Consider the following 25,231-nt stretch of genomic DNA (forward strand, 5'->3'; position numbering starts at 1 on the left):
ACATCCAGACACAGACGCTTGCAGATACACATGCTGTTAATTTATGTTATTTATAGAGATGAAAAAAACAAGTCAGAAAAAAACTAATTTAATTTAATGAGTGATGCGTGTGACCATTACCTCCTTCTCGACTAGTCCATCTGTCTTTATCCACACAATACGGTAACCTCTGATCTCTGTGGACACTGGGTCCCAGCTGATGTGGGCGGAGTTGTGAGTGATGTCAGAAAGCTGGAGGTTTGTGGGTGGACTCAGTGGTACTGAGGGACAGAGATAGACAGCTGTGTAATGTGTGTTTCAGTTCTGCTTGACTTTTAGCTTAGTGAGCACCTTAGTTTTTGTAAGTGAGGACTTTTTCAAAGGAAGGGGCATATTTTACAAGTTCAGCATTTGAAGGAATGTGTGCTTGTGCATTACTCACATGTAGTTTCTTGGTTTGTAATGGGGTCACCAGCTTCCTCTCCATACATGGCATAAACTGTGACGGTGTATTCGGTGTGAGGGATCAACCTATCCAGCTCCAACTCAGTCACTAAATCTGATACTTTGACCTGCAAACAATGATGCAAAAAAAAAACCTAAGCAACATTTAAAAAACATGTTTTTAGCTGTCCGCCTCTGGATTTCTTTCTCTCATTACCTCCTTCTCATCCAGGTCTCCCCCATCTGTAAGCGGTGCATACAGCAGCATGTAGCCAGAGACTCCATCAACACTGTCCCATCTTGCTTTCATGGTGTTGTGAGTCACATCTAACAGCTGGAGGCCTGTCACTGTGGGAAGAGCAACTACAAATACACACACACACACACACACACACACACACACACACACACACACACACACACACACACACACACACACACACACACACACACACACACACACACACACACACACACACACACACACACACACACACACACACACACACAGCAGACAGTTCAATCAGGAGGGGAGAAACTAAGTTCTTGGGTTTCTGTGAAATTAAGAGGCACTTGAGCTGTATCATTTGTATTATCACAACACATCTTGATTTGAGTGTCAGTATAATCCTGGATGCTTTTATCCTACAGTAAAGTAGATGCATTGTTTATACTATGTCTGTCTACTTTGGCTGTCAAACTTAACACACTGTTTTTGACTTATGATCTCAGATGTTAGCTGAGGTATTGGTATGTGTGTTTGTGTGTAAGAATAAACTTACTGGTTGTTTCTGATCCTCTCAGAGCTTCACTTGCCTCATTTGCATACACAGCAAACACAGCCAGCTGGTACTCTGTGAGTGAGCTGAGGTGCTGCAACACCACGGAAGTGTCACTACCGTCCACTACCGCCTGGGATGTGGGAGCATAAGTCAGGCAAGAGGGAGAGGGAGTGGGGAAAGATGGATGGGAGGGACAGAAAAGAGAAATGGGGCGCAGAAATGGATTGGAGAAGAGGAATGGGGGAGTAGGGGACGAAGAATGGCAAGGAAAATGGAAAGTGGGGCAATGGATGGGGAAGATGAAAATGAAAAATGGAGGAGAGAGGAAGGCCGGGAAGGAGAGGGAGACCAAAAGAGAATGGGGAAAGAGGGGAAAGAGTCGATTTATTGATTGGGATAAAGCACAAATGTCCAAGGCAAAATAATATTTTTTCATCCTGATCTGAATGGATGACAGTTGTGATACAGATTAGGTCTAGGCTGAGCCAGCTGGAAAGGTCTCCTCACATGCGGCTCCAGACCATCTGGTCTCTGTAAACCCAGCTGAACAAAAGATTTAAAGGTTTCTGTGGTCAAATGTTCTGGAAAAATCAGGCAGGTGCCCGGATCAGCCAGAGTATCATTTCTAGCGGGCCCTCATTACCTGCATGAATGTTCTGGGGAGTTCTGAAATGAGGGATGAGAGCAGCACAGGGAAGTGAAAGAATGTCACCACAAGCATCTCACAGGAAAAAAAACTGAACGTATACTTGCCTGAAAATCCCAAATAAAGTAACTCCCATTGGTGTAGTAAAAATGATGGAGAAACAGCGTAGCCTGGACTAAACCCACCTCTCTTTGCTTCTACTGAGACTCTTATTTAGTAACTTTTGTGTCATACTTTTGCCTTTCAGATAACAGTAAACTTTATTTTTTGAGCTGCGCACAATTAGGTGTATATTTTTCTTAATTTCATAAAGTGATGCACTTGTTCATGGTGTTGCTTTCTTTCAGCTTTTCTTCATTTTAACTTGGTAAAAACACTATTCAGTACATTGAATGTTGTTTTCTTCACAAAATATAAAAACAGCACACGGTACCTCCAGTGGTTCTCCTCCAAGAGCAGGGTGATAAACCACTCTGTATTTCTCTACAGTTCCAGGGGCGTGGCTCCATGAAACCCGGAAGCTTCTGGCTGTCACCTCTGATGTCACCAGTTCAAGTGGGGGCCCCATCGTCTCTGGTATATATTCTGAAAAAGTATTATTAGAGAAAGAGGAAAGGATAAGAGACCGTATCTGGGCGTAATGTATTAAGGTATTTTGTAACCCCAAAAAAAAATGTATACAAACAGCTGAGGCTGGAAACGGTCTGTGTTGGAGGAAGTGTGGAGAACAGCTGGCAGACCACTTTCACATATTTTGGAATTGCCCAAAAATCAAGTCATATTGGGGGGGAGTAATTAAGGCATTACAAAACATTTTTGGAGCAGGGATTGACTGCTCATTCTCATCAATTTATCTAGGTAACATCGCAGCCCACCTCTCAGTTAAGGATAAATACTTGATAAAGATTTTATTAGCAGCCAGCAAAAAGGCCGTGACACGAAAGTGGCTGCAACCCAATCCTCCAACAGAGACTGAATGGATAGAAATCGTGTCTAGTATTGAACATATGGAAAGAATGACCTACTCACTAAACCTTAGAGCAGAAAATTTTTTGCATTACTGGGAAAAATGGACTGTGTATGTAGCATTGAGGGATTAATAAGCCATTACTGTATGAACTGACTGTATTTCCACTATTATAAATAAGATGTATAGATGACCTATTGTTTCTGTTTCACTGAGCTGTGCTGTCTAACTATGCCTGTTCAAAAAAAAAAAGTATAAAAAAAAAAAAAGAGAGACCGTATCTGATAACAGAGAATTAATCCCAGTGCAGAACTTTAAGTAGTAAACCCGACATGCAATGAGAATCAGAGTGGAGGAGATAGTGTTGAAATAAAATCAAAACACATTAGCTGGATTTATGGTGTCTCTTTAAAGACATCTTCCTCCTTGTGGAAACTTCTAAAAGGAAAAGACGATGTGTCCAAAAAGAATCACCATTTTGTAATTCTATCATTTCTATTTGGCTGCTATAAGACGGCAGAAAAATGGACATCTCTTGCTACACATCTCTGGCTACACAAGCTTCATCTCAAGATAAAGATTTTGATTCACAGTTGTTTGCACTGTATTTTAAACAGATTTTGTATCAGTCAGCCATTTGAAACACACATCGGAAAGAGCTGAAGTAACCACACTTTATTGACTCAATTTTTGCCTTTGTTTGGATAGTTGATATCTAAGAGTGTAGCTTCGACAGCAGTTCGTGTCAGTGTATAAAAATTCTTAACTGAGATATTAAGTATGCATGACAGCTGCCACAGAGCCTGCACTTCTTCCACTCTTTCTCCCTGTTGCTCGCTCTTCTTACTCTGCTTGATGTCGATGTCTTGCTGCACCACTTGCTCACACACTGTTTTGGTCAGTCCCTCCACTATGGAGCTCATGATGTTGAAGTCGGCCACATTGTAGACATGAGTGCTGTGTGGCTCAGAGGCAATGGAGCGCAACTCATTCTCATCAGCATTCTTCACACCTGACAAGGCGAAGGCAAAGAAATATCCCCACCAGCATGTTAGCAGTGTTTAAAGTAAAGACAACTTTTCAAAAGATGTTCATCGGGAAATATGAAATCAACACAATGGATTTTAATTTGTAAAGGAACAGATGGGACCCTTCCTAGGATTTTGTCTTTTCTACACGTGTCTGTTTTGGTGTTCTTACCAATAGCAAACAGCTCAACTCCAGAATTTCTCAAGCTCTCTGCAGGGGGAATGACATCATCCTGGGACTTCCCATCGGTGATAAGGATCCCAATCTTAGGTAGTCCAACTCGGGAGCCAGATTCGGGCTTGAAGCAATTCTCCAAGATATAAGTCAACGCAAGGCCTGAAGAGGCAAGGAGAACCATAAAGGAAGGAGAAAAGGAGAGGATGGGGAAGTAAAAAATACAAAAAGACAGGGAGGATGAAAGAACGAAAGAATGAAACATGAAAAGAGTCCAAGAGGAAAATATGTCCAAGAGAGAACAGAGGCAGAAGAACAGGGGAAGATTGAAACGTGGTATGTGGTGACAGAACAAGGATTTTACAGAAAGACACAGGATAATTAAACCAAAAGAAAGACAATAAAAATTTCAATTATCAGTGTGAAAAAGACATGCTGTGTCGGTGAAATCCAGCACCTGTGAGCGTGTTTCCTCCTTTGTAGGGCAGGTTCTTGACAGCATCAATGACAGCCTCTTTAGTAGAGAAAGCATTTAGATGCCACTCCATCCTGGGATCACCACTGTACTGAGCCAGACCTACAATCACACAATTACACAAACTTGTTATTTGCTTGGAGAACTGATCCCCTAATGCTGCCTTAATTAAGGAAGCAAGACAATCACAAACATCAGACGTCTTTATTTATACTCAGTGTTACCCATCTATTCAAGTAGCAGTGACCTACCTATCCTTGTCTTATCTATGCCAACATCAAAGGCATTCACAAGGTTTTCCAAGAACATGCGGACCAGACGGAAGTTTAATCGACCAATACTCCAGGAGCCGTCCACCAGGATCACGATGTCTGCAATGGCCTCGGTGCGGCACACAAACTGATCGACTGAAAGAAGGAGAGAAGAGAAAACTGATATGAAGTCAATATGACCACAGACAGGTACAAAATAGAGGACTAATAACCAGGTCATTCCAAAGCTTTTGATGCGCAGATCTCAGCCAATGTTCAGACAACACAATAAATGACTTCCAAAATGTGCAGGTTTGTGGTAGACTTTATTTTATAAGACAAATATCATTCACAAACAGAAATCTGGACATATATATCCAACATATACAAATTACTGTCTTTGCATTCAGTATAATGATTTGTATTTCACATGAAACCAATACAAATACAAAATCTAGTCTTAATCATCTGCTAGTTTCCAACACGCATCCTACATAAACTCATGGTGTAAAAAAAGCAATTCATTATCTTCCTTTGAACTCACTGGTGTTTTTTATTCAGTAGCTTTCCCAACATCTTCTTACTCGCAAAAGCCTCTACGGGAAAGCAGACTCACTCTGCATTCAAATGACATTTAAAGGGAAAACTACAGAAGATTCCTCCCACCTGAGACTAATAGTGAGATATTGGATATGGGTCAATATTGTGGGTGCAGTCTCACACACCCACACACACTTTTATTGGTTCATTTATCATAATTACATAACTGCTTATCTTGTCATCCTGCAGTGTATGATTTCCTATAAAAGAATACATTCACTTAAAGAACATGCTGATAAGGTCAGATATTTGTGTCTTAATAGAGAAAAGCAATAAAAGGGAGTGCTGACTGTAGGAAATGTGAATTATTACTTTGAATTTTTTATGCTGTATGTTTAAAGATTAGGATGAAGATATCAGAGTGGAAACTGCTGTTGGAGGGTATATTATCTATCAATCCGAACTGTACACAGAAGCCTTACATCTGCAACAGGACACAAGAGGAAAAGGATCAATACTACTGTAACGCACTTCAGTACATCCAGAACTGCGCAGCTAGGATCCTGATCCTGCAAACATCACCATATCACACCCATCCTGCAATCACTTCCCTGGCTCCAAAATCTCCAAAATTCATGGAAATGCCCCCACCTATCTAAAAGAAATCTTAAAGGTGACATATCACGCTTTTTTCATCAATATATATTGGTCTAAGAGGTCCCCAAAACATGTCTTTAAAGTTTATGCTCAAAAAAACACTTTGAAATCAGATTTTGGTCTGCCTGAAAATCCCTCTTCTTCAGTCCTCCTCAGAACACTCTGTTTTCCCTCTGTCCACGCCCCCTCTGGAAGTGGATGTGCCTCGGCTCTCCAGCACGTTGATCTAATGTTTACATGTTGGCTGAATGTACACGGCTGCTCAGAGATCGCGTTACTTCAACCCTCTGAATCTGATCCAGAATCTGATCCTGACGGAGAGGCGCCTGTAGCAGGACCTTTCTGAAGGATTGGTCACAGATTTAGTGTTTCTTGTTGTTTAATTTATCAGTATGTCGAGGTGTGTCTTGGTACACAGCTACGAGCATGTAGCTATGTGGCTATGCTAACTAGCGCTAGCACTTATCCATGATAAATAAAAATCATCCACTAGATCTTCAAATCTGCAGACGTGGGGAGTAATACCGACCTCTACCAGAAAGGCAGCAGGACCTTTCTGAAGGATTGGTCACAGATTCTGTGTTTCTTGTTGTTTTATTTGTCAGTATGTCGACGTGTGTCTTGGTACACAGCTACAGCTATGAACATGTAGCTATGCTAATTAGCGCTAGCACTTATCTATGACAAATAAAAATCATCCACTAGATCTTCAAATCTGCAGACGTGGAGAGTAAAACCGACCTCTGTGTTTATTAAGACAGCCTACAACTAGCATACCTCCCTCCTAAGCTCCTTGTTAGCACACATTTGTGCAGGGAATGAAAAACGGGGGAGGGATTCAGTATTATTTTATACAGTCTATGGGCTGAACAAGCTCCGAGCTCTGACTCCTTGACAGACCGGATATTGTTGTTACGTAACAAAAACACGGAAGTCTGAAACGGCTCGTTTCACACACATTTACAGAAAGGTGTAGAAATCAAAACAGGGGCAGAATGGATTTTTTTCATTCTCGGGGGGGGGGGGTTGTAGACATGCCAGGGACACATATTTCAGGTAGAGAACCATTAAAAAGTCAATTTTGCATGATATGTCACCTTTAAACCCACAGACCATCATAAAGAACCCTCCGCTCCACCAACACCAACAGCCTCCATTGTCCTGAACCAAACTCTGCACTATGGGAGACCGGGTCTTCTACTCTGCTGCCCCGCGTCTGTGGATGCCCTCCCCGACCATCTGAGTGCACCACAGAATAGTGACTCCTTCAAAATGGAACTCAAGACTTTTCTTTTACGGAGGGCATTTCCCTAGTTTTTGCCTGATCTCCCTTCCAGCTTTTATCTGTTTTATTTAACCGCACTGTTTTTAACAAGTGTTTCCAATTTTTGTTCTTATTATCTGTTTTTATTTTTGCTGTTTTATTGATGTGTCATGTTGCACTTTGGGATATGTTCTGAATGTAAAGTGCGTTATAACTAAAATATAAATTATTATGTATTATTAATTTCTCAGTTAACTCTTAAACACATGTAATCCTGTGGTATATACTGTACGTTTGATACATGAAGCTTATATCGTGTTACCCCCCTCTTTAAGTAATGTAGCTTCACTGGACTATTATGAATATTATAAGGGGATTTTCACCTCCTAGTATTCCTCGTATTTCGCCTTGTATCTGTCAGAAATCCACACTATCATGAATGATTGATGTTAACACGAACAGGTGGCTGGTGGCCCAAAACAACACCAGATTAAAAGGAACATTAAAAAGGCAGTGACAACTGTGTTTAGGAAAACAATCTTTTTGTATTTCCCAGAAATAAATCTGTGTATCATTCACTGTATCAACTGTGCTGTTTGTGCCTCTATCCAGGACAGCACTATCTGAAGATTGAATCGAAAGAAAAAAAGAAAAAAACGATGAGCCACGCAGGTATTCTTTTCAAGAAGTGATTTTCCAGACGGAGCCTTCTGTCTGCTGTCTGTGTCTGAGTGACTGTTTGAACCATCCATCTGCTGCAGACGGCAGACGGAGGAGAGAAAAGAGGACAGCGAGGTTAAGAGATAGCTGATGACAATTTTTGGTTTGCAAATGCAAAACATGAAAGATTGAGATGGTGTTCAAAAATACTCTTCAAGTAATGTTTGCCAAGAAGATTATATGAATAGTTCAGGTACATATTGGTCACAGAGGTCCTTATTGCTTCTGAAAAGAGAGGAGATAAGAGGAGTTGTAGCTTAACTCGAGCATTTCAGCTAAATGGCAAAAGGCTGTGAGGCCAAAAGTGAAAACATAGTTCTTGGTAGAGTTCTTCTTCTAACCAAACAAACAAGCATGACCTTTAAAGAAACTCTGAGGTTAAAGAGGAGAAAGGAAGAACCATTACTGGGCACCAGAAAGACTGCTTCAATAGAAGTGGAAGCTGTACACAACCACACAGATCAACTGAGGAGCTCTTTCATGATTAAGACTGAGAGACAGTGAAGAGGGTGTTGGTATCTACTGTATAGTTACTGCTGTTGACTCTTGAGTAAAAAAGAAGGCGAGGATCTGATAGAAAGAGTCAGAAACAAAAAGCGGGGTACAGTGCAACATGAAAAGCCATCATCAAAAGAGATGAAGGAGATGTAAACAGAGTATTAGAGGGTCGTAATAAAGCTAATTACAGATCTCTGGTCATTTCCTGGCTCATTGCTGGGCGTGAGAACGTCCTTCAACCAGACATGACACTGCTGTTTTACTTCCAAAGCAATAATCAGAGACGTCCTTCTCCTTTACATTACCCCAGCTGAAGGCTGTAAAAAGTTAAGTTGTATATCGGGGGTGATTATCCAAGAAAAATCATTTGCTGCTATTCGTTTGTATATAGCTCGGGAAAAGACAAACATAATTGCCAAAAACGATAATCCAGTGAACATGACTGCTTGAGTTTTCTGTTTTTCTCATTTGCTCCAGGTTGTGTGTTTGCCTGTTTATTGCATCATGCTCAGTTTAGGATCATAAAAATGGAAGTCTTTGCAAAGTCTTACTTACTGGAGGGTTTGATTTCTTTTCCCTTTTTTTTTTTTAATGATTTTGTCAACTGGGCAGTTGTCACCCACCAATTTACTGGGTTTAATGAAAGATGTCTATGAAGCTATAAAACACTTATTCCAATCTGTTTGTGTGATTTGTTCATTCTACTAGGTAGTGTCACAGCTGGACAGGGATAGTGGCACTAAATGGTCCAAGACAATGAAGCCACTATCAGTTGTGGAGTGAAGATTAAAGGGGACATATCACGCTTTTTTCATCAATATATATTGGTCTAAGAGGTCCCCAAAACATGTCTTTAAAGTTTATGCTCAAAAAAACACTTTGAAATCAGATTTTGGCATGCCTGAAAAGTCCTCTTCTTCATTCCTCATCAGAACACTCTGTTTTCCCTCTGACCACGCCCCCTCCGGAAGTGGATGTGCCTCAGCTCTCCAGCACGTTGATCTAATGTTTACATGTTGGCTGAATATACACGGCTGCTCAGAGATCGCGTTACTTCAACCCTCTGAATCTGATCCTGACGGAGAGGCGCCTGTAGCAGGACCTTTCTGAACGATTGGTCATAGATTTAGTGTTTCTTGTTGTTTTATTTATCAGTATGTAGACGTGTGTCTTGGTACACAGCTACGAACATGTAGCTATGTGGCTATGCTAACTAGCGCTAGCACTTATCCATGACAAATAAAAATCATCCACTAGATCTTCAAATCTGCAGACGTGGGGAGTAAAACCGACCTCTGCCAGAAAGGCAGCGGGACCTTTTCTGAAGGATTGGTCACAGATTCTGTGTTTCTTGTTGTTTTATTTGTCAGTATGTCGATGTGTGTCTTGGTACACAGCTACAGCTACAGCTACAGCTACAGCTACAGCTACAGCTACAGCTACAGCTACGAACATGTAGCTATGTGGCTATGCCAATTAGCGCTAGCACTTATCCATGATAAATAAAAATCATCCACTAGATCTTCAAATCTGCAGACGTGGGGAGTTAAACCGAAAAACGGGGGAGGGATTCAGTATTATTTTATACAGTCTATGGGCTGAACAAGCTCCGAGCTCTGACTCCGTGACAGACCGGATATTGTTGTTACGTAACAAAAACACGGAAGTCTGAAACGGCTCGTTTCACACACATTTACAGAAAGGTGTAGAAATCAAAACAGGGGCAGAATGGATTTTTTTCATTCTCGGGGGGTTTGTAGACATGCCAGGGACACATATTTCAGGTAAAGAACCATTAAAAAGTCAATTTTGCATGATATGTCACCTTTAAGAACGGGTGCTAATTTTATTTTATTTATTAACACTGAATTTCAATCAAGGCTTTCAGTTAAAACTGCCTCTGTTTTAAATTAGAGTCCAGTTTAAGAAAAACTGCACATCTTTCATCATTTTAACAATTCTTTGAGGAATGATTTACGTTGTTGTTGTTGTGATGTGCACTCTGGCTTAGTCTAATTTTAACTTATTTCATGTCTTTAAAAGTACTTCTATACCTTTCTTTGTACAGATAGTATTTCTATTTTTATTTTGAATTTTTGGATTTGTGTTTAGGTTTATATATTTATTGCCCTTACTGTCTTGTTGTGTCCTTACTGTCTTGTTGTTTAGTACCAGTGTTCCATTTGCCACGTCAAATTCCTTGTGTGTGCGAGCTCACTTGGCAATAAAGCTTTCTTGAATTTTGAATCTTTATTTCTATGTTGTGTCGTTATCTATGCCTCAAGTCAAACTAGCTTTAAAACTTGGGTAGGATTAAACAACACTTGGTGTCAAATGTCTTACACAACACCTTCTATTTCAGTATCATACAGTCATCAATCGTACAGTCATCAACTGACACGTTTTTGGATTCTTTTGTTCCGCTCAGTGTTTTGGAAAATAACCCACAATCCTGACAAAATTACTTCAGCAATCATGTTGCAAGCAAGTGTGAATCACACTCGATACAAAGAATAAAGTAAAAAAGGAGACATAAGGAAAGAAAATAATAGCCATGTGTACTTTGTCCTACACACAATCTAAGGAAGCACAAAATGTTGTTTCTGTGTTGCAGGCAGTGCCTCGTTATCCATAGTAGTGTAGTTGTTACTGTCTCTCTCTTCTCTACTCTCTGCCTGAGTGCTAGACAATAACAGTCTTATCGAAGGTCCCTCTAATTCTTCCAAGCACCATCTGCCTTCATCTTTCTTTCCTCTTCTCTACCTCTTTGCCCATTTTTCCCCTCCCGTCTGACGCCTTCGTTGTGGGTCAAAGTGCATTAACAAGGGGGGGAACAGTGGGGCCCTGTGTCTGTGTGCCACATGACGGAGAAAAGGCGTGAAAAGAAGCCAGGGAACAAGCAGAGCTAAAGCAGGATGAGAGAGAGAAACTGGCAAGGAGGATAAATATTGTGTTTGGGTTTGATGATGTGCCACAGGTTTATTGACAGATTGTGTGGTGCCAAGTCTTTTCTTAGTTGAGTGAGGGTTACTCCTGTTCTTTTCTGCCTCTCTGCACTCATCAATCTTACACGTCAATAAATGTGACTGAGAGACAGATTCTGTTTGACAACGAAATCTAGATTTCAACATATTTGAACAAGGTGTACAAGTCATGATAAAATGTACCTGGGATAGAACTTCTTTTTTGTATCTCCAAGGAATGATTAAAATACTGAGGATGACAGAAGTACAACTACAGTACTGCAGAGGAGCTCAGCTGGTTGTCTTGTCTCATATTACATCTCAGCATGCTATTGGAGCCCAAACCCACAATTTATGATTCCAGCTTTTCTTACTCGCCAAGTGTTTTAATTGAACAAAGGTTTTCAGTGCAAATGTTTTGGGTCCTTATCTATTTCAATTATGTTCAGTAATTGAGCATGAAAACAGCTGATGCTTACCAAACAGGTGAAACAATATAACTACATGTGGCTGGTGTAGCTGCAATATGGCAGTAGCACAGTGTGTCTGTGAACTATTTTCATGTGATGTTAAAGGGATATTTCAGTTTTTTGAAGTGGGGTCGTATGAATTACATTACACTAGTGCTCCTGCTAGCCACAATGAGCCAGAGAGATCCCACGTTGCCTGTATGTGCCGGTGTGTAAACTGTGAGCCCATGCCAATGAACCCAGGGAGCTTCTGCTATCAGGAGTGGGAGTTAGTGACAACAATACTTCAGGACCTTTCTGAATCAGAGGATACCAGCGGCTCACATACGACTCTAGTCTGCATCACTCGTCATCCAGAGTTCCCTGCCTTGCAGGAGGTTTGCTTGTTTGAACAGCCGAGATAAAGACAAGTACGTACCATCTTTTAAATTTGCAGAAAAGTGAGTTGAATTCATTCTAAAGACCGATACAGCTACTTGATCCTGCTACGTGCTTGTTGATGCAAACAGCTGATCGGCGTGTATCCGTGCTCATGCAGCGGAAGAACACCGGTCTGCGAGGTGTGTCCGAAAATAGTGCCAAAACAAAGGAGGTTTCTGATGGCAAACTGAATATAGCTTCAATTTTTTCAACTGGTGCATGCATTTGCACTGTGATGAGTGCCTGGACCATATTTTCTTAACTTTAGCGAAATTACGTGAAAGAGGTATCCCCGTCCGCAGAGAATTGTAGCCTAGCTTGCCTGCCGGTCATCTGGGAATTTTCTCATTAAAAGGGAAGAGCTCACCGGCACACATTGTGGCTAGCAGGAGTACTAGTGTAATGTAACTCATACAACCCCACTCCAAAAAAACTGAAATATCCCTTTAAGCACATAGAAAAATGCTGTGGAATGCTTCAGCTGCACATTTAAAAATGTGGGTTAAAATGTTACTAATGTTTTAGTGATGGCTTCTTTTAGTTTAAGTTCCTAGTGAATCATGACAGTGTGACAGCATGAATATGACAAACCTGAAACTCCAGCAACTGAGTTTGCAGATGTGTGTGTGTGTGTGTGTGTGTGTGTGTGTGTGTGTGTGTGTGTGTGTGTGTGTGTGTGTGTGTGTGTGTGTGTGTGTGTGTGTGTGTGTGTATTATTTCATTGTGCACAGTGAGGTTGGCTGAACCAGATCAAACCCTTATTTGCATAGAAGCACAAGATTAGCAAAGATGCTGCCATCACAGAAACTATTTAAATGCAGGCAGACGCACAACTGGACCAGAACCAACAATAATTAGCATGCAAGCATGTGATAAGCAGACTGTCCACCTGGTGTCTATGAGAGAGGGAGAAAGCCACCACATTTTACAACTCCACCCACAGAGCAGTCTGCACTGCTGTGGGAAAAAATATGTGGCTCCTTGACAATTGAATTAGCTTGTGTGGGAGTTGAGAAATGGGTATTAAAACTGTGAGTGCAACAATGGAAAGCACTGTTGGCGGGCTGCAACATCTAGCAGAGCTAAGACAGACATGAAGCCACAAAGACATTGACAGAGGCGTGGGACAAAGCTGGGAGCTTGAAGAGAGAAAACAAGTAGTATAAGTAGCAGTTTGCAGTATTTACACTTGTATCAGGACACAGAAGAAGCATGTAAGGCAGGGCTATTCAATTAAATATTTGGTCGGGCCGGATTTTCAGACTAAGGACATGAGCTGGGCCGGACGTTTTTAGCATACAGTGAGCAAAGTTAACCATTTAAAAGAAAAACAGATAGATAAGATAACAAAAACACTGGATGTTTATTAACGTATTGCCACATCCAAAAGGGCATAAACACAATAAAAGAGCAGAACTGAAACAAAACCTATGCTGAAATACTGCTTCTTTAAATTTTACATTACAGTTGCTTTCGGGCCACTCAAGGGTTGCTTTCGGGCCGCTAATTAAATAGGGTTCAAACCAAGCGGAAACCTCTGGTCTAAAAATATGAGTCCAATGCAGAAGTGCTAAAAACTGCAGTTCATCCAGGATCTGCTTGAGGCTGGCTCTGGAAGTACCAGAAGTCACATACACATGAATGGGAAAAAGACGATCTTTACAGCAGAAATAAACATGTTTACAGCCTGGTACAAAAATCAAGTATAGTCTGGATAGCTAATTTCTCAATCAGCACACACTGTACGGGGGGTGAATTTTTTTCTAACGATGTACTTTCAAAGATATTGAGATTACAAGTCTTCCAATGAGAGGCACAGCTGACTTGATTGACAGGTGGGAACACTGTTGCTGTTGGCAAGGAGGCTAAAACTCTGCCTCTTTACGTCACTATTGCTTGACAGCAGCAATATGGCTGCCGCCGCCAATTGGCCTCAAAACAGCGCTTCAGAAACAGATGGGTGACGTCACGGATCCTACGTCCATATTTTATACAGTCTATGGTTCAAACTCATGCACTTAAATCTACTCCACAAATCTACTCCACTAATCCACAAAGCAGTCTAGATTAATGAAAGCAAAGCAGATTGTTTTGTACTCTTGTACTCCCAGGAGGCTTCACACACACACTCAGCTCAGGTATGCGCAGTCAGGAGAATAACATATGCATAATACACAGTACACACACAGACAAGTTAATGCAGAGAGTCACGCATCACATCTTCAAAATGCACAAACTTATCTAGCTCGGAAAACTTTTCCACCCTCTGTTTCTTCCTCCGCTTTATCGCTCTCTGTTCTCATTAACAGCAGCCCTCTCCGTGCCGGCCTTGATTTATTGCTGACCCCTACTTAGCCAGGGATCAGTGGAGTGTGCTGTCATTTCAATCTCCCTTTAGTTAAGTTTTATTTCCCCTGCCACTCTGATTGTGTTTCAGTGTCTGGAATTAACACTGAGAACTGTGACTGACATGCTGATAGATGAAAAGTAGCAGCGACAGTCCTCCCATCAGTGAGAACATTTCCTTTTTTCTCACAGAGTAAGTTTGATTCCTGCATGAATCAGCTTTTAGAGGAGCTCTTCACCTACACGAGGAGGCTAATTGATCACAAAATAAGTGAATGATCATTCCCAAACAGTTTAACTTGAGATGAAATGTTAGATTTTGATGTATTAATCCGCTCTGTATTAATATACACTTCAGAGGAATGATGAAATGATTTTATACAGTAGGTGAACAGCCTCTTTTATGGTCACCCCTGGGAGATGTTTTCTCAATTTATCATTTCTGATGAATAGTAATAGGATCCATTTCCTCGGCCTGCTCTTTATCATGTAGAACCCAATGTTTCAACATAAGCAATTTCCTGTATATGTGGAGAAAATGCCCACTTTAAATCAATATAGTCTGCTCCCTTCACCTCTTCTGCTTGTGTGTAGGTGTGCCTGCTAAGTGCTTTACCAAACTGAGATGAAAATGTGGAGGGCATTTAAAGCGACACAACGAAGCTACACTGAAGAGAAAAACTGGCTTTGCTATCCATTACATCTGTTTAAGCACATGTGTAAAAAGAGGAGACAGAATGTTGGTCTTTTTAAACCAAAATGAAATCGTCTTTACCTCCCAGATGATAATATGTTCTCACAAACTCATTACCTGCAGATGTACACAGCACTGTGCTGAAAGCACAACTAGCCAGAAAATGACACATTTTTGAGATGCCACAATCTGCACCCAACCCTGTGGATACAATGGTGGAGCAGTGGGGGTAAATCATGAAGTGGTTGGATGTCAGCTTTCCTATTTCTGAACAAAAGCAACTCGACTTTTCAAATAATAATGCCAAGATAATGTGCAGCATGTCAGTACAATCATTTCAGAAATGTAAGGTGACTTTTTGAAAGCGTGACCCCCTGTCACCAGTGCTTTTCTTCTGTGTGTTTGATGATGTACAGATTCTATCTTTAGCAGCATTTTTGTTTTTTCCCCATTATGTCATCCTGTGAAAATGAGCAGTAGCTCATGCCTTGAAACCTGATTCATTATTACAATTAATGGAGCGATATGATATGGGCCAAAGCTCCAAACAGCGTAAGAGATAAAATGGTTTTTGAAAAATGTTGGGCCACCATCTTGTTCCTCCATGTTTCTACTGTAGCACAAACAGACAAACTAGTACAATACAGACACGAAGGTTGAGAACTTTAAACAGGACATTTCCCTACCTTTAGATACAAAGCCAACAGACTGGTGGGAATTGCTAGTACGCTATGTTTGCAGACCAGCAACATCAGAGCCGTCTGGGCTTTTCTGCAGCTGGACTGATTATGACCCGGTTGCTCTCCCGGCTGACACCTGATTGAATATACATGTTTATTTTTCTCAATAAGAACAAGTAGGCAGAAAACTGGACACTGTGAGTCTGAAGTACTTTTCTGTTAGTATTATGAGCCTTCACATTCTTAGACCAAGTCCACAGAGAATATTTTTATGAGCCTGATCGTTGATAATCAGTGTTAAACATGTAACCGTATTTAATACCGTCAGTTATATGCATTTTGTTGCTGTAGAAAATAGAATTTAGGGGGGAAAATATGGATTTGGCCTTGTTTTTGACATTAGAATAATGTTGTTTTTTATTGATTAATCGATAATTGATCGTTAACCCACCCATCCATTATCTTGACCGCTTATCCCGTTGGGGCTTCGGGCGGAAGGCAGGGTACACCCTGGACAGGGCGCCAGCCTATCACAGGGCTAACGCAGAGAGACACACAACCATTCACGCACACACTCACAGCAATTTAGAGTGATCAACCAACCTGGTGAGCATGTTGTTGGTCTGTGGGAGGAAGCCAGAGTACCCGGAGAGAACCCATGCGTGCACGGGGAGAACATGCAAACTCCACACAGAAAGACACCTGCCCGGCCGGGATTCAAACAAGGAACTTTCTAGCCGTCAGGCAACAGCGCTACCCACTGCACCACAGTGCATTGTTAACATTTCCAAAAATTGATCACAGAAAATACTTAAAATGTACATCCCAAGATCAGCTAATCAACTGTCTGGAGACTCTTTTTCTGAGATATAATAATTGTAGTGGCTGCTATGGTTAAAAAAAAAGATCTCAAAGTCACAACTTCATTCTCAAGGTTTAAGACTGCCTGAGCCTCAGAGAGCTGTTATAGCTTTGGTACAGAAGTTCTTCCTCCCCGGAAAAACACTAGTGGCACAGGGGGCTTGCTTATTCAATCACGAGACAGGCAGCAGATTGATACACCTGTCGTTTGCTCAGTGGCCCTCAGAGCAGCTCAGACAAACTCAGCCAGGCACAAACATTCATATTCATCTGTGAAACCTGTGGGCCTACGTGAGAGGGAGAGTGTGTGTGTGTCAGTGTATGTGTGTGTGTGTGTAAGTAGTGCAATCTTGGGGGCTTTAAGGTGTAATCCGACAGCTGTTTTTAGGCGGTTTGCGTCGTTTCACCAGAGACCTCTCCCCTGCTTGGCCTCCTGATCTTTAATCCACCGTCTTGTTCTGCTAGACTGATCACTCAGACGTTCTGACAACACAGACTCCTTATGTATGCTTAACGCAACACATGGCTGCTCTAACCTGTCTGTCTGTCCCTCTGAGTCTGTCGCTCCATCTCTACCTGTCTCTGTTTGCCTTGTTTATCTCCCTCTAATCTCTGTCTGGTGTACACATCCACACTGAAACAGACCCACACACACTTGTTAAACTATTCCAATTTCGAAAGCTAAGTTCCTCTTATCGTGTCGGGTTATTTTTTAGCTCCATGCACACATTGTAAGACCTTAAGAAATGGGTGTGGCTCTGTAAAAGGATTTTTGTGTAACAGTTCAATAAAATACTGGCTTACTCATTAGTCATGCAGAAGGGTCAAGTTGTCTTCCAGCCCACCTCTCTTCTGTCTTATATTCTATCTTTTATATTTTCGGTGGTCTCGTACAATCACAAGAAACTACTTGTTTGAAAGCTATTTACAATCTTCAACTCAGGTACACTAATTTCAAATACTACTGTGGTGGAGTCATGAACTGTGTTGGAAGGATTTAGAGCAGCTAAATCTTTCATAAGTGATTGATTTACCATGGAAATGTATGCAAAACTGAGTTATGACCACTGACTGTATAAACAATGGACGTAGTATCTGTGAAGTCACCCATGTGTTCCTGAGCGCTGTTTTGAAGCCAGTCGTTGGCGGGAACCATGCTGGAAATGTTGAACTCAACCTAATTGCTGTTGAGCTAGTGTGACGTAAAGAGGCGGGGTTTCAGCCTCCTAGCCTACAGCTACAGTGTTCCCAGCTGTCAGTCAAGTCAGTTGTGTCCTTAAATGGTCAAAACTCAGTGTGCTGATAGAAAAATGACCTCTTCAGACCAAAGCCGTTTTTTGAACCAGGCTGTACAAATGTTTATTATTGCTGTAAAGATTTTTTTTTTTTTAATTGGTGTGTATTTGGTTTCCGGAGTTTCTGCAGCAAGCCTTGATGAATTGCAGTTTATAACACTTCCGCACAAGCTTCATATTTTGAGACCCGAGGTTGCTGCTTGTATATGACTTGCACACATTCCACAAATGTTATGATGCCATCATCTTCTGAGCAATGAGAAAGAAAGTGTGGTCTAACAGCAGCTCAAAGGTCTGATGTGCTGTCTCAACCAAAAAGTGGAGAAAAGAAGGCAGGAAATAGCGGGATGGGATGAGGAAAGAGAGCTCCAAAATACAATAAGTTGAAGAAAAGTCAGGGTGTTAAAAAAAATAAGTAGAGAGGAAAATCCTGAAAATAAGGCATGTTAAATATGGTTGTCATGTATTAAAGCAAAGACAGGAGAGAAGGAAAAGGTTGTTGTATTTCTTCAACAACTATAAGAAAACTATGCCCTCCCTAAGAGTATATACGTATACACTTCTGGACTTTACCTCCTTAGGAGAAGCTGTCAGTCCTCCCAGGTGAAGGACCAACAGCTCCTTCAGCAGCTCAGTATGTCTCGTCCTTCCACAGCCTGAGGGACGCACACTGACCCAACTGTGTTAGAATGATCAACTATGTACGACTGTTTATTTACCTGTATTATACTGTATGTAGACTATTTAACTGTTTTGTTGTAATTAACTGTGTATATAGATAAACTGTTATATTGACTGATTATATATAGATAAATTGTATTGAATTACAAAAAAATGAAATGTTAGTTTAATCGTTGAAAATAGGTATTGTAAAAGTTATTATATTTGTTGTTGTAGGGTTTTTTTTACTCCGCTTTGGCAATAACTAAACTGTTCATGCCAATAAAGCAATCTGAACATGAACATGAATATATAAGTTGAACTATAGAGCATTTTGCCCTTCCTTACAACATTTGTTTGTTATCATTTCTTATTTCTGGGTGAAGTACACCTGCAGAGGACTTGCTTCTTCAAATAGTCAAGGTAAAGCCAAATTGCCGTTGCTCACACCTCCAGTGCAGATCTGTATATACAGTGTGCATGCTCTAAGTTCATTGTGTGACCATGAAGAGAGAGGTGAGAGGGAAGATCAGGGGGGAAGTGGATGCTAATTGTTCTAATTGACCTCTACACTTAAGGAGTCCTTGCCCGTAATGACCGTAATGCCATTAGCATTAGCACATCCACACACACACACACACACGTTAACCACCATCAAACAATTAGCTCACCTCAACCATGAACCCCCCCCCCTCACTTAATCGAGGACAAGGACAGAAATCTGGTTAGCACAGTGACCACACACACCAACTCCAAAATCTGTGTGTGTCAGGGATTTTGGAGTAGATCCAACGTGTGTGTGAGGATGATATTTTGTAACTTCTATCAACAGGAACAAGGCAGTATCTGGCGTGCATCCAAAACAAAAAAGTAAACCGCAATTCACAATGACAGAAAACTGTTAAGTGAGATGAGACAAACGGAGATGAAACGCTCATTTCAGGAAGCTTCTGGCTTTTCACTTAGTTGCCTTTCTTCTCATGTGGCTTTGTTTTGATTATTTCCTCTAAATACCTTTTTTAAACTCTCTCAGTAGTTTGCCCTTCACACACCACACACCAGCCCAAACTGAAACTGTGCTTTCTCGCATCATTTGTGAAACAAATCCACAACATCACCCTAACATCAATCACCCTAACCCTAACCCTTTACATTTCTTTTAGCATTTCATGCTTTTTTAGCCATGACATAAATATTCGGCTCCCTCTGCTCACAAAGGAAAAGAAATGGTGTAATGTTAGGAGGCATTCAAAGGATTTGAAAACATCACTCACAAAGTAATTTTCAGCCTGTGCTTACTTGACTGCATGGTTTTACTGTATCCGTCTACTTTCATTTGTGGGATCAGTTTTGGCCTCTATGCTCGGTTTCTTTAGATACTTGTCTGCCAACAGTGACACATCCTCTGGCCACAGAACTTGGACATCTTGTGCAGCCACTGAGCATCACTCTGACTACATTTTGAAGCTAGGGATTGAATACTTTAAGGAGACATGCATAGTGATGTGCACACATAGCACACAGGCACAAGGAAATTGAGATATTCAGACAGAATTAATGTTAAAGCTGGGAATTAGCAAGGTGATAAATGGAGAGCGAGGGACGCACACACATAGCTAGACGCTGCCAAAGCTGAAATAAATGCTAATGTTAGGAATTAAGGCTGGCTATAAATACAGAGACCTTGCTCTCTAGGTGCGTGTTTGTTACCCTCTGCAGATGTGATGGATACTAGAGGACTCTTTCTCTCTCTTTCACCATCAGAGAGTTGAATGTCAACAGAATCTCATTGGCCTCCGGTTCAACTTTAACCACCTGTCCCTTGGGTTCAATGTGTGTGTGTCAGCCCGTCTGAGCTCCAGTTTAAAGCCTCAGTCAGAGAGGGAGAAAGGCAACACTCCACTCACATCCTATTAGGGAATGTGTATTTAGAGAAGGCACCATTGCAAAGAGAAAGGGGAGGCTTTTGCTATTGTTCTGCTCAGTGATTTCCACTTGTTTGTTTAGTTTGTTGTTCGGAAGCTTTGTTTGCTTCATGTAGAAAAGCAAAAACAAAGCAAGTCAACCATTTCCCAGTGGATTGGTACGGTATCAAAGTGAAATAAACAGCTAGAGAGGAGCTCAACTTCATTCTCATTCTCATTGGGGGCACCTAAGGTGATTATTTGTAGATAAAAACAACTTTTTTTTTTTTCCTTCCTGTCATTGTAACTGTCAAAAGTGTTTATTTGTTTCAGGATTTATGCTTATGATTATCTTCATCATCTATGGTCAGGGATTGTTGCATAATTTGTTTGACCATAGTAACCATAGACATAATATAGATAGACGCCTCATAGACTGCCGCTGCCTATTGGAGCTGACGAATCAGCAGTGCCGCCATCTTGGATGGGAGCCCAATACGCTCCCAGTGCATTTATTTCTACTGAAGGTGTATGCCCGACTACAATAATCTGAATTTTTACCCGATTTTCACACAGTTTGGTTTGTTACAAACGGCAGAGAAGTAGTTATGATACAGGGCGCAGTCACACATTAAAAAATTTCAAAATCTAAAAAATGAAAAAACTTGTGAAAGGTAATCCCACGTGATCTGCTCTCAATACTGCGGTGGTTATTGCAACCGTAGGCTGCACAAAATACCGGCATAGTTGTTGGTTCTGTGATGACTCCCTTTGGCTCTGGTGCTATCCTAGAGTGAGAGCACCCATCCTATATGGCGGCGACGCTGGATTACAGTCCAGCACGTACTGAAGCGTCTACGTATATATTTCTATGATAGTAACTGTTAACATGCAACGATAGAAGACCAGGAAGCACAGTACAACACCTGAAACTGAGCAGGGGAGCCCATTTGTAGCAAAGCTTAGATCAGCCAATGTTCAAAGATGGAAAACTGTAACCGACTTGGGATTTCTTCTTTGAATATGGTCAACAACACCAAGTTTGTACTGCAAATTAAACGATTTTCCTCAACAGGCCACAGGCTCAGTCACTAGTGGGTTACCAAATTTGGCGAAGCAATATTGGCTCAAGAGCAATAATGTGAAAATCTCAGAGACAATTTCTTTAAACCAGAAAAAGATCTGAAAAACTTCAGGACCATTTAACAGAGCTCCGCAACTCTAATATAAATGAAGGTGAGTAACACAGGGAAAATACTGCAACACAACACCACCGTTCAACTGAGGAGGAGACATCTCTATTTCAATCATTCACTTCTTTACTTCTGTCCATCCTTCCTTTCCTTCTTCCTTCCTTTCTTCTTCCTTCAGTCTACCCTTCTTTTCCTTTTTACTTCCTCTTTCCGTATCCTTCCTTCGCTTCACCCTTCCTTTGCTTCGCCTTTCCTTCCTTCCTTCCCATATCCTTCCTTTCCTTCTTCTTTCTGTCTACCCTTCCTTTCCTTCTTCCTTCCTTCTGTCATCTATCCTTTCCTTCTTCATTCCTTCTGTCCACCCTTCCTTTCCTTCTTCCTTCTCCTTATGTTCCTTCTTCCTTCCAGCCATCTTTGCTTTGTTACATGAATCCTGTCCTTCCTCCTTCCATCTATCCTTGCTTTCCTCCTTCCTTCCTTCTGTCATCTAAATACAGTCAAATTCCACCCAATCTGTGTCCAGTCCATCTCCGACCTGTCATGGCACTGGAGTTGATAGGTTTCCATCTAGTTCATGTGTTAACTCCCACTGGATCCGCTCCGTTGCGTTCCGGCTGAGTCTCTAATCCGGCACACCGGGGCCCCCTGGATCAGATACGCAAGACTTCTATTTTTACCGGATGCCGGAGCAAAACGTATCAATCTCAACAGAGAAGATCAAGCGGGACAGGAAGTCAGTCACCAAAATGAAATTAAACATCTGGTTAATTTTCAGAATAAAACAGTGTTATCACCAGATCGTATTTCACTAAACTACAACAACAAACTGTCATAATGAGCGGAGCCAGGCTTGGAGTCATCAGGTCAGAGGTTTTCAGAGGCCAATAAAGACAACATGGATGAGGAGAGGAGTCGAATATTCAATAATGCAGTAATGATCGCGATAAAACCTTGATCACATGACCCCAGCTGTCCGGTGGTCCTGCTCCGTGCCGCATTCTGAAAACGCAACCAGCAGGTGTTGACGGATGAGAGAGTGCAGATGGGAGACAGACAGCCGATCAATGACAGACCGGACAAGGTTTGGTCGAAGTCCCGGGTTAAACTCCTTGTTTTATAATGCGTTAAGAAATGTTACTTTTCCATGAATCAAATCTAAAAGCATTTTTGAAAGATTTTTCAAATGACCACTTACTCTGAAAGGTAGGATTTCAGAGATTCTCTGTTATTACAAAAAACCCTGTTTTATTTTCTGAGGCCCCTCCAGCAGTACAGCACTAAGCTTTGATAAGAGATATCAGTATCTGTAGGATCTTTACGGTCTGCAGGGCGACAACCATCTGTTTTACTACTGGAGGCTACTGACCAACTTTTGTCACAAATACAGTCATGGACACACCTAATACACACACAAACACAACTATGCACACACACACTCACCCTAACTCACACGCACACACACAGATGTCCTCTGATCTAATACCATACAGCTGTACAAATAATGGCTTTTATTTTTGAGAAAACATTGTTTAGGGCAACTCTCCAATGAAAATATATCACTGTCTTTGCTTAGAGCTGCTAATGGATTTGTTCTGGCTTTGACAAGAAAGACAAAAGTATTTATTGTCATTGGCTGCTGGATTTCCTCACTGACTTGACTTCAAAAGAATCATGGATGAAGCCAGAAGCAGTCGCTTTAAAACAAAGCTGATGGTGAAACATGAAAACTGTTATTACATTTATGTGTAAAGGACAAGGGATTATTTGTGAAGTGTCGCTTTTTATTGAGCAATCTGAAGGAGAACAAACTAAAGAGAAACTGAGATAAACAAAATATGCTTTCTGTTATTGCCTTCCATGGTACATTATCTAACATATCAACGCAGAGTTAAAATAAAAAATACATATTCTTTAACCTTTTAGATATGTCTTACCCTGTCTTTCTGTGCACATTTGAGTATGTACAATAATCTGCAAAAATATAAAAAATACATATCTCTCATTCTTGTATCAAAATCCAATAAGATTTTCTCCAACCAGATGTAACAAAAATATCAATATAACTTCAATCAACAAAGAGCCAAGGTGTACGGTTCATTGTTGCCAATTTATGGGGCTTCATTATGTCAGTTCAAGTGGCTGCCTGCTTTGTTAGTGTCCCTTTGATGGCAACGGCTCTAGAGATGGTAATGCCAATTGTTTTTCCAAGTCACTGTCAATTCAATTTTATTAAAATAGGCTAATCCCAAATCCCAAATCAAAATTTGTTTAAGGAGGCTTGACAATCAGGGCAGCATCCTCTATCCTCAGACTCAAAATAACCTTCTACCCAGAGAAAACAATGAGAGAAACCACAGAAGGCTCAACCTCTTCCAGGATGGAATAATATGTCACAGATTACAGACTGACACAAATCACAGTTTTCGTTCAACTTTTGTAAATAACTTGAATCTAAAAGGACATTGTGAAACTTCAGGTGTCATCATATAGGTAGGACCTGAAGCCACACTGTGTGGAAACCTGGAGAGACTTCAGCATGGTCCAAAGGTTATAGGCAATACTGAAATATTCACTCTCCCCTTGTCTTCCTTCACCTCCTGCAGTTCAATGGGTTCACCTTCCTCAGTAGCCTGGGGCAGTGGAGATAAATAAGGTATCCTGCCATCACTAACTGGATACTACTGTCCTGCTTTAAACCACTGTAACTCTCTGTGTTTAATATAACACACACACGTTTGCATTTAACTCAAAACCACAAATGTGAATTTAATGATGATGCTGGAGAAAAAGTCAGCAGATCAATAAGGTCATTTGGATGCATCCTCTAGGGACCATGAATGTCTGCAACACATACTTCCAGTAGCTGATGAGACATGAATCTAAAAAGCTTACATGTCAATCTTATGGTTCAGAGAAAAGGTTACGGAATCCCAAACATCTGTCTGGTTCATCCCCTCGGGACCAGGAAAGTGTTTCCAGCCGACACTAAATGTGTGCATGAACCTACCTCAGTCTATCAAGACTGTTTCATGAAGTCCATGTCTGTCCTGTCAGAGGTTACAATGAAAACTTTTTTTCATCACTTCTTCATTTTTCTAACAATCTCTTTTTGTTTCTGCCTCAAGGCGTCCAAACTATGTCTTCTGTTTCCACCTAGGCTTCTCTTTGCAGGATCATGAGCGGTCCTGAGCCCCGTATCTCTCTTTCCTAGCTGTGGGTGTCTCAAGCAGACTTTGATCTGGTTTATCAGCCCCTAGGTGATTCAGCCTCTTCTTTTTCTCCCTCTTTTTCTGGTATGTAGATTGTCCTGTCTCTCCCC

General features: G+C 41.1%; 1 protein-coding gene across 4 annotated transcripts in view; it reads right to left on the reverse strand.

Moving 5' to 3' along the window:
- The window catches only part of col14a1a (collagen, type XIV, alpha 1a), a 173,862-nt gene that overhangs the window by 111,035 nt on the left and 37,596 nt on the right, over positions 1-25,231 (reverse strand). For all 4 annotated transcript variants that reach the window (XM_034696948.1, XM_034696946.1, XM_034696947.1 and 1 more), the window contains 9 exons: positions 4,748-4,903; positions 4,479-4,598; positions 4,019-4,183; positions 3,666-3,830; positions 2,285-2,436; positions 1,206-1,335; positions 641-786; positions 422-551; positions 121-260 (listed from right to left, as the gene is read on the reverse strand). In XM_034696948.1, the coding sequence (XP_034552839.1) occupies positions 121-260; positions 422-551; positions 641-786; positions 1,206-1,335; positions 2,285-2,436; positions 3,666-3,830; positions 4,019-4,183; positions 4,479-4,598; positions 4,748-4,903 (1,304 nt within the window). The remainder of the gene's footprint in view (positions 1-120; positions 261-421; positions 552-640; positions 787-1,205; positions 1,336-2,284; positions 2,437-3,665; positions 3,831-4,018; positions 4,184-4,478; positions 4,599-4,747; positions 4,904-25,231) is intronic.

The sequence above is a fragment of the Notolabrus celidotus genome, chromosome 12 (genome assembly GCF_009762535.1).
Source record: "Notolabrus celidotus isolate fNotCel1 chromosome 12, fNotCel1.pri, whole genome shotgun sequence".
Lineage (NCBI taxonomy): Eukaryota > Metazoa > Chordata > Actinopteri > Labriformes > Labridae > Notolabrus > Notolabrus celidotus.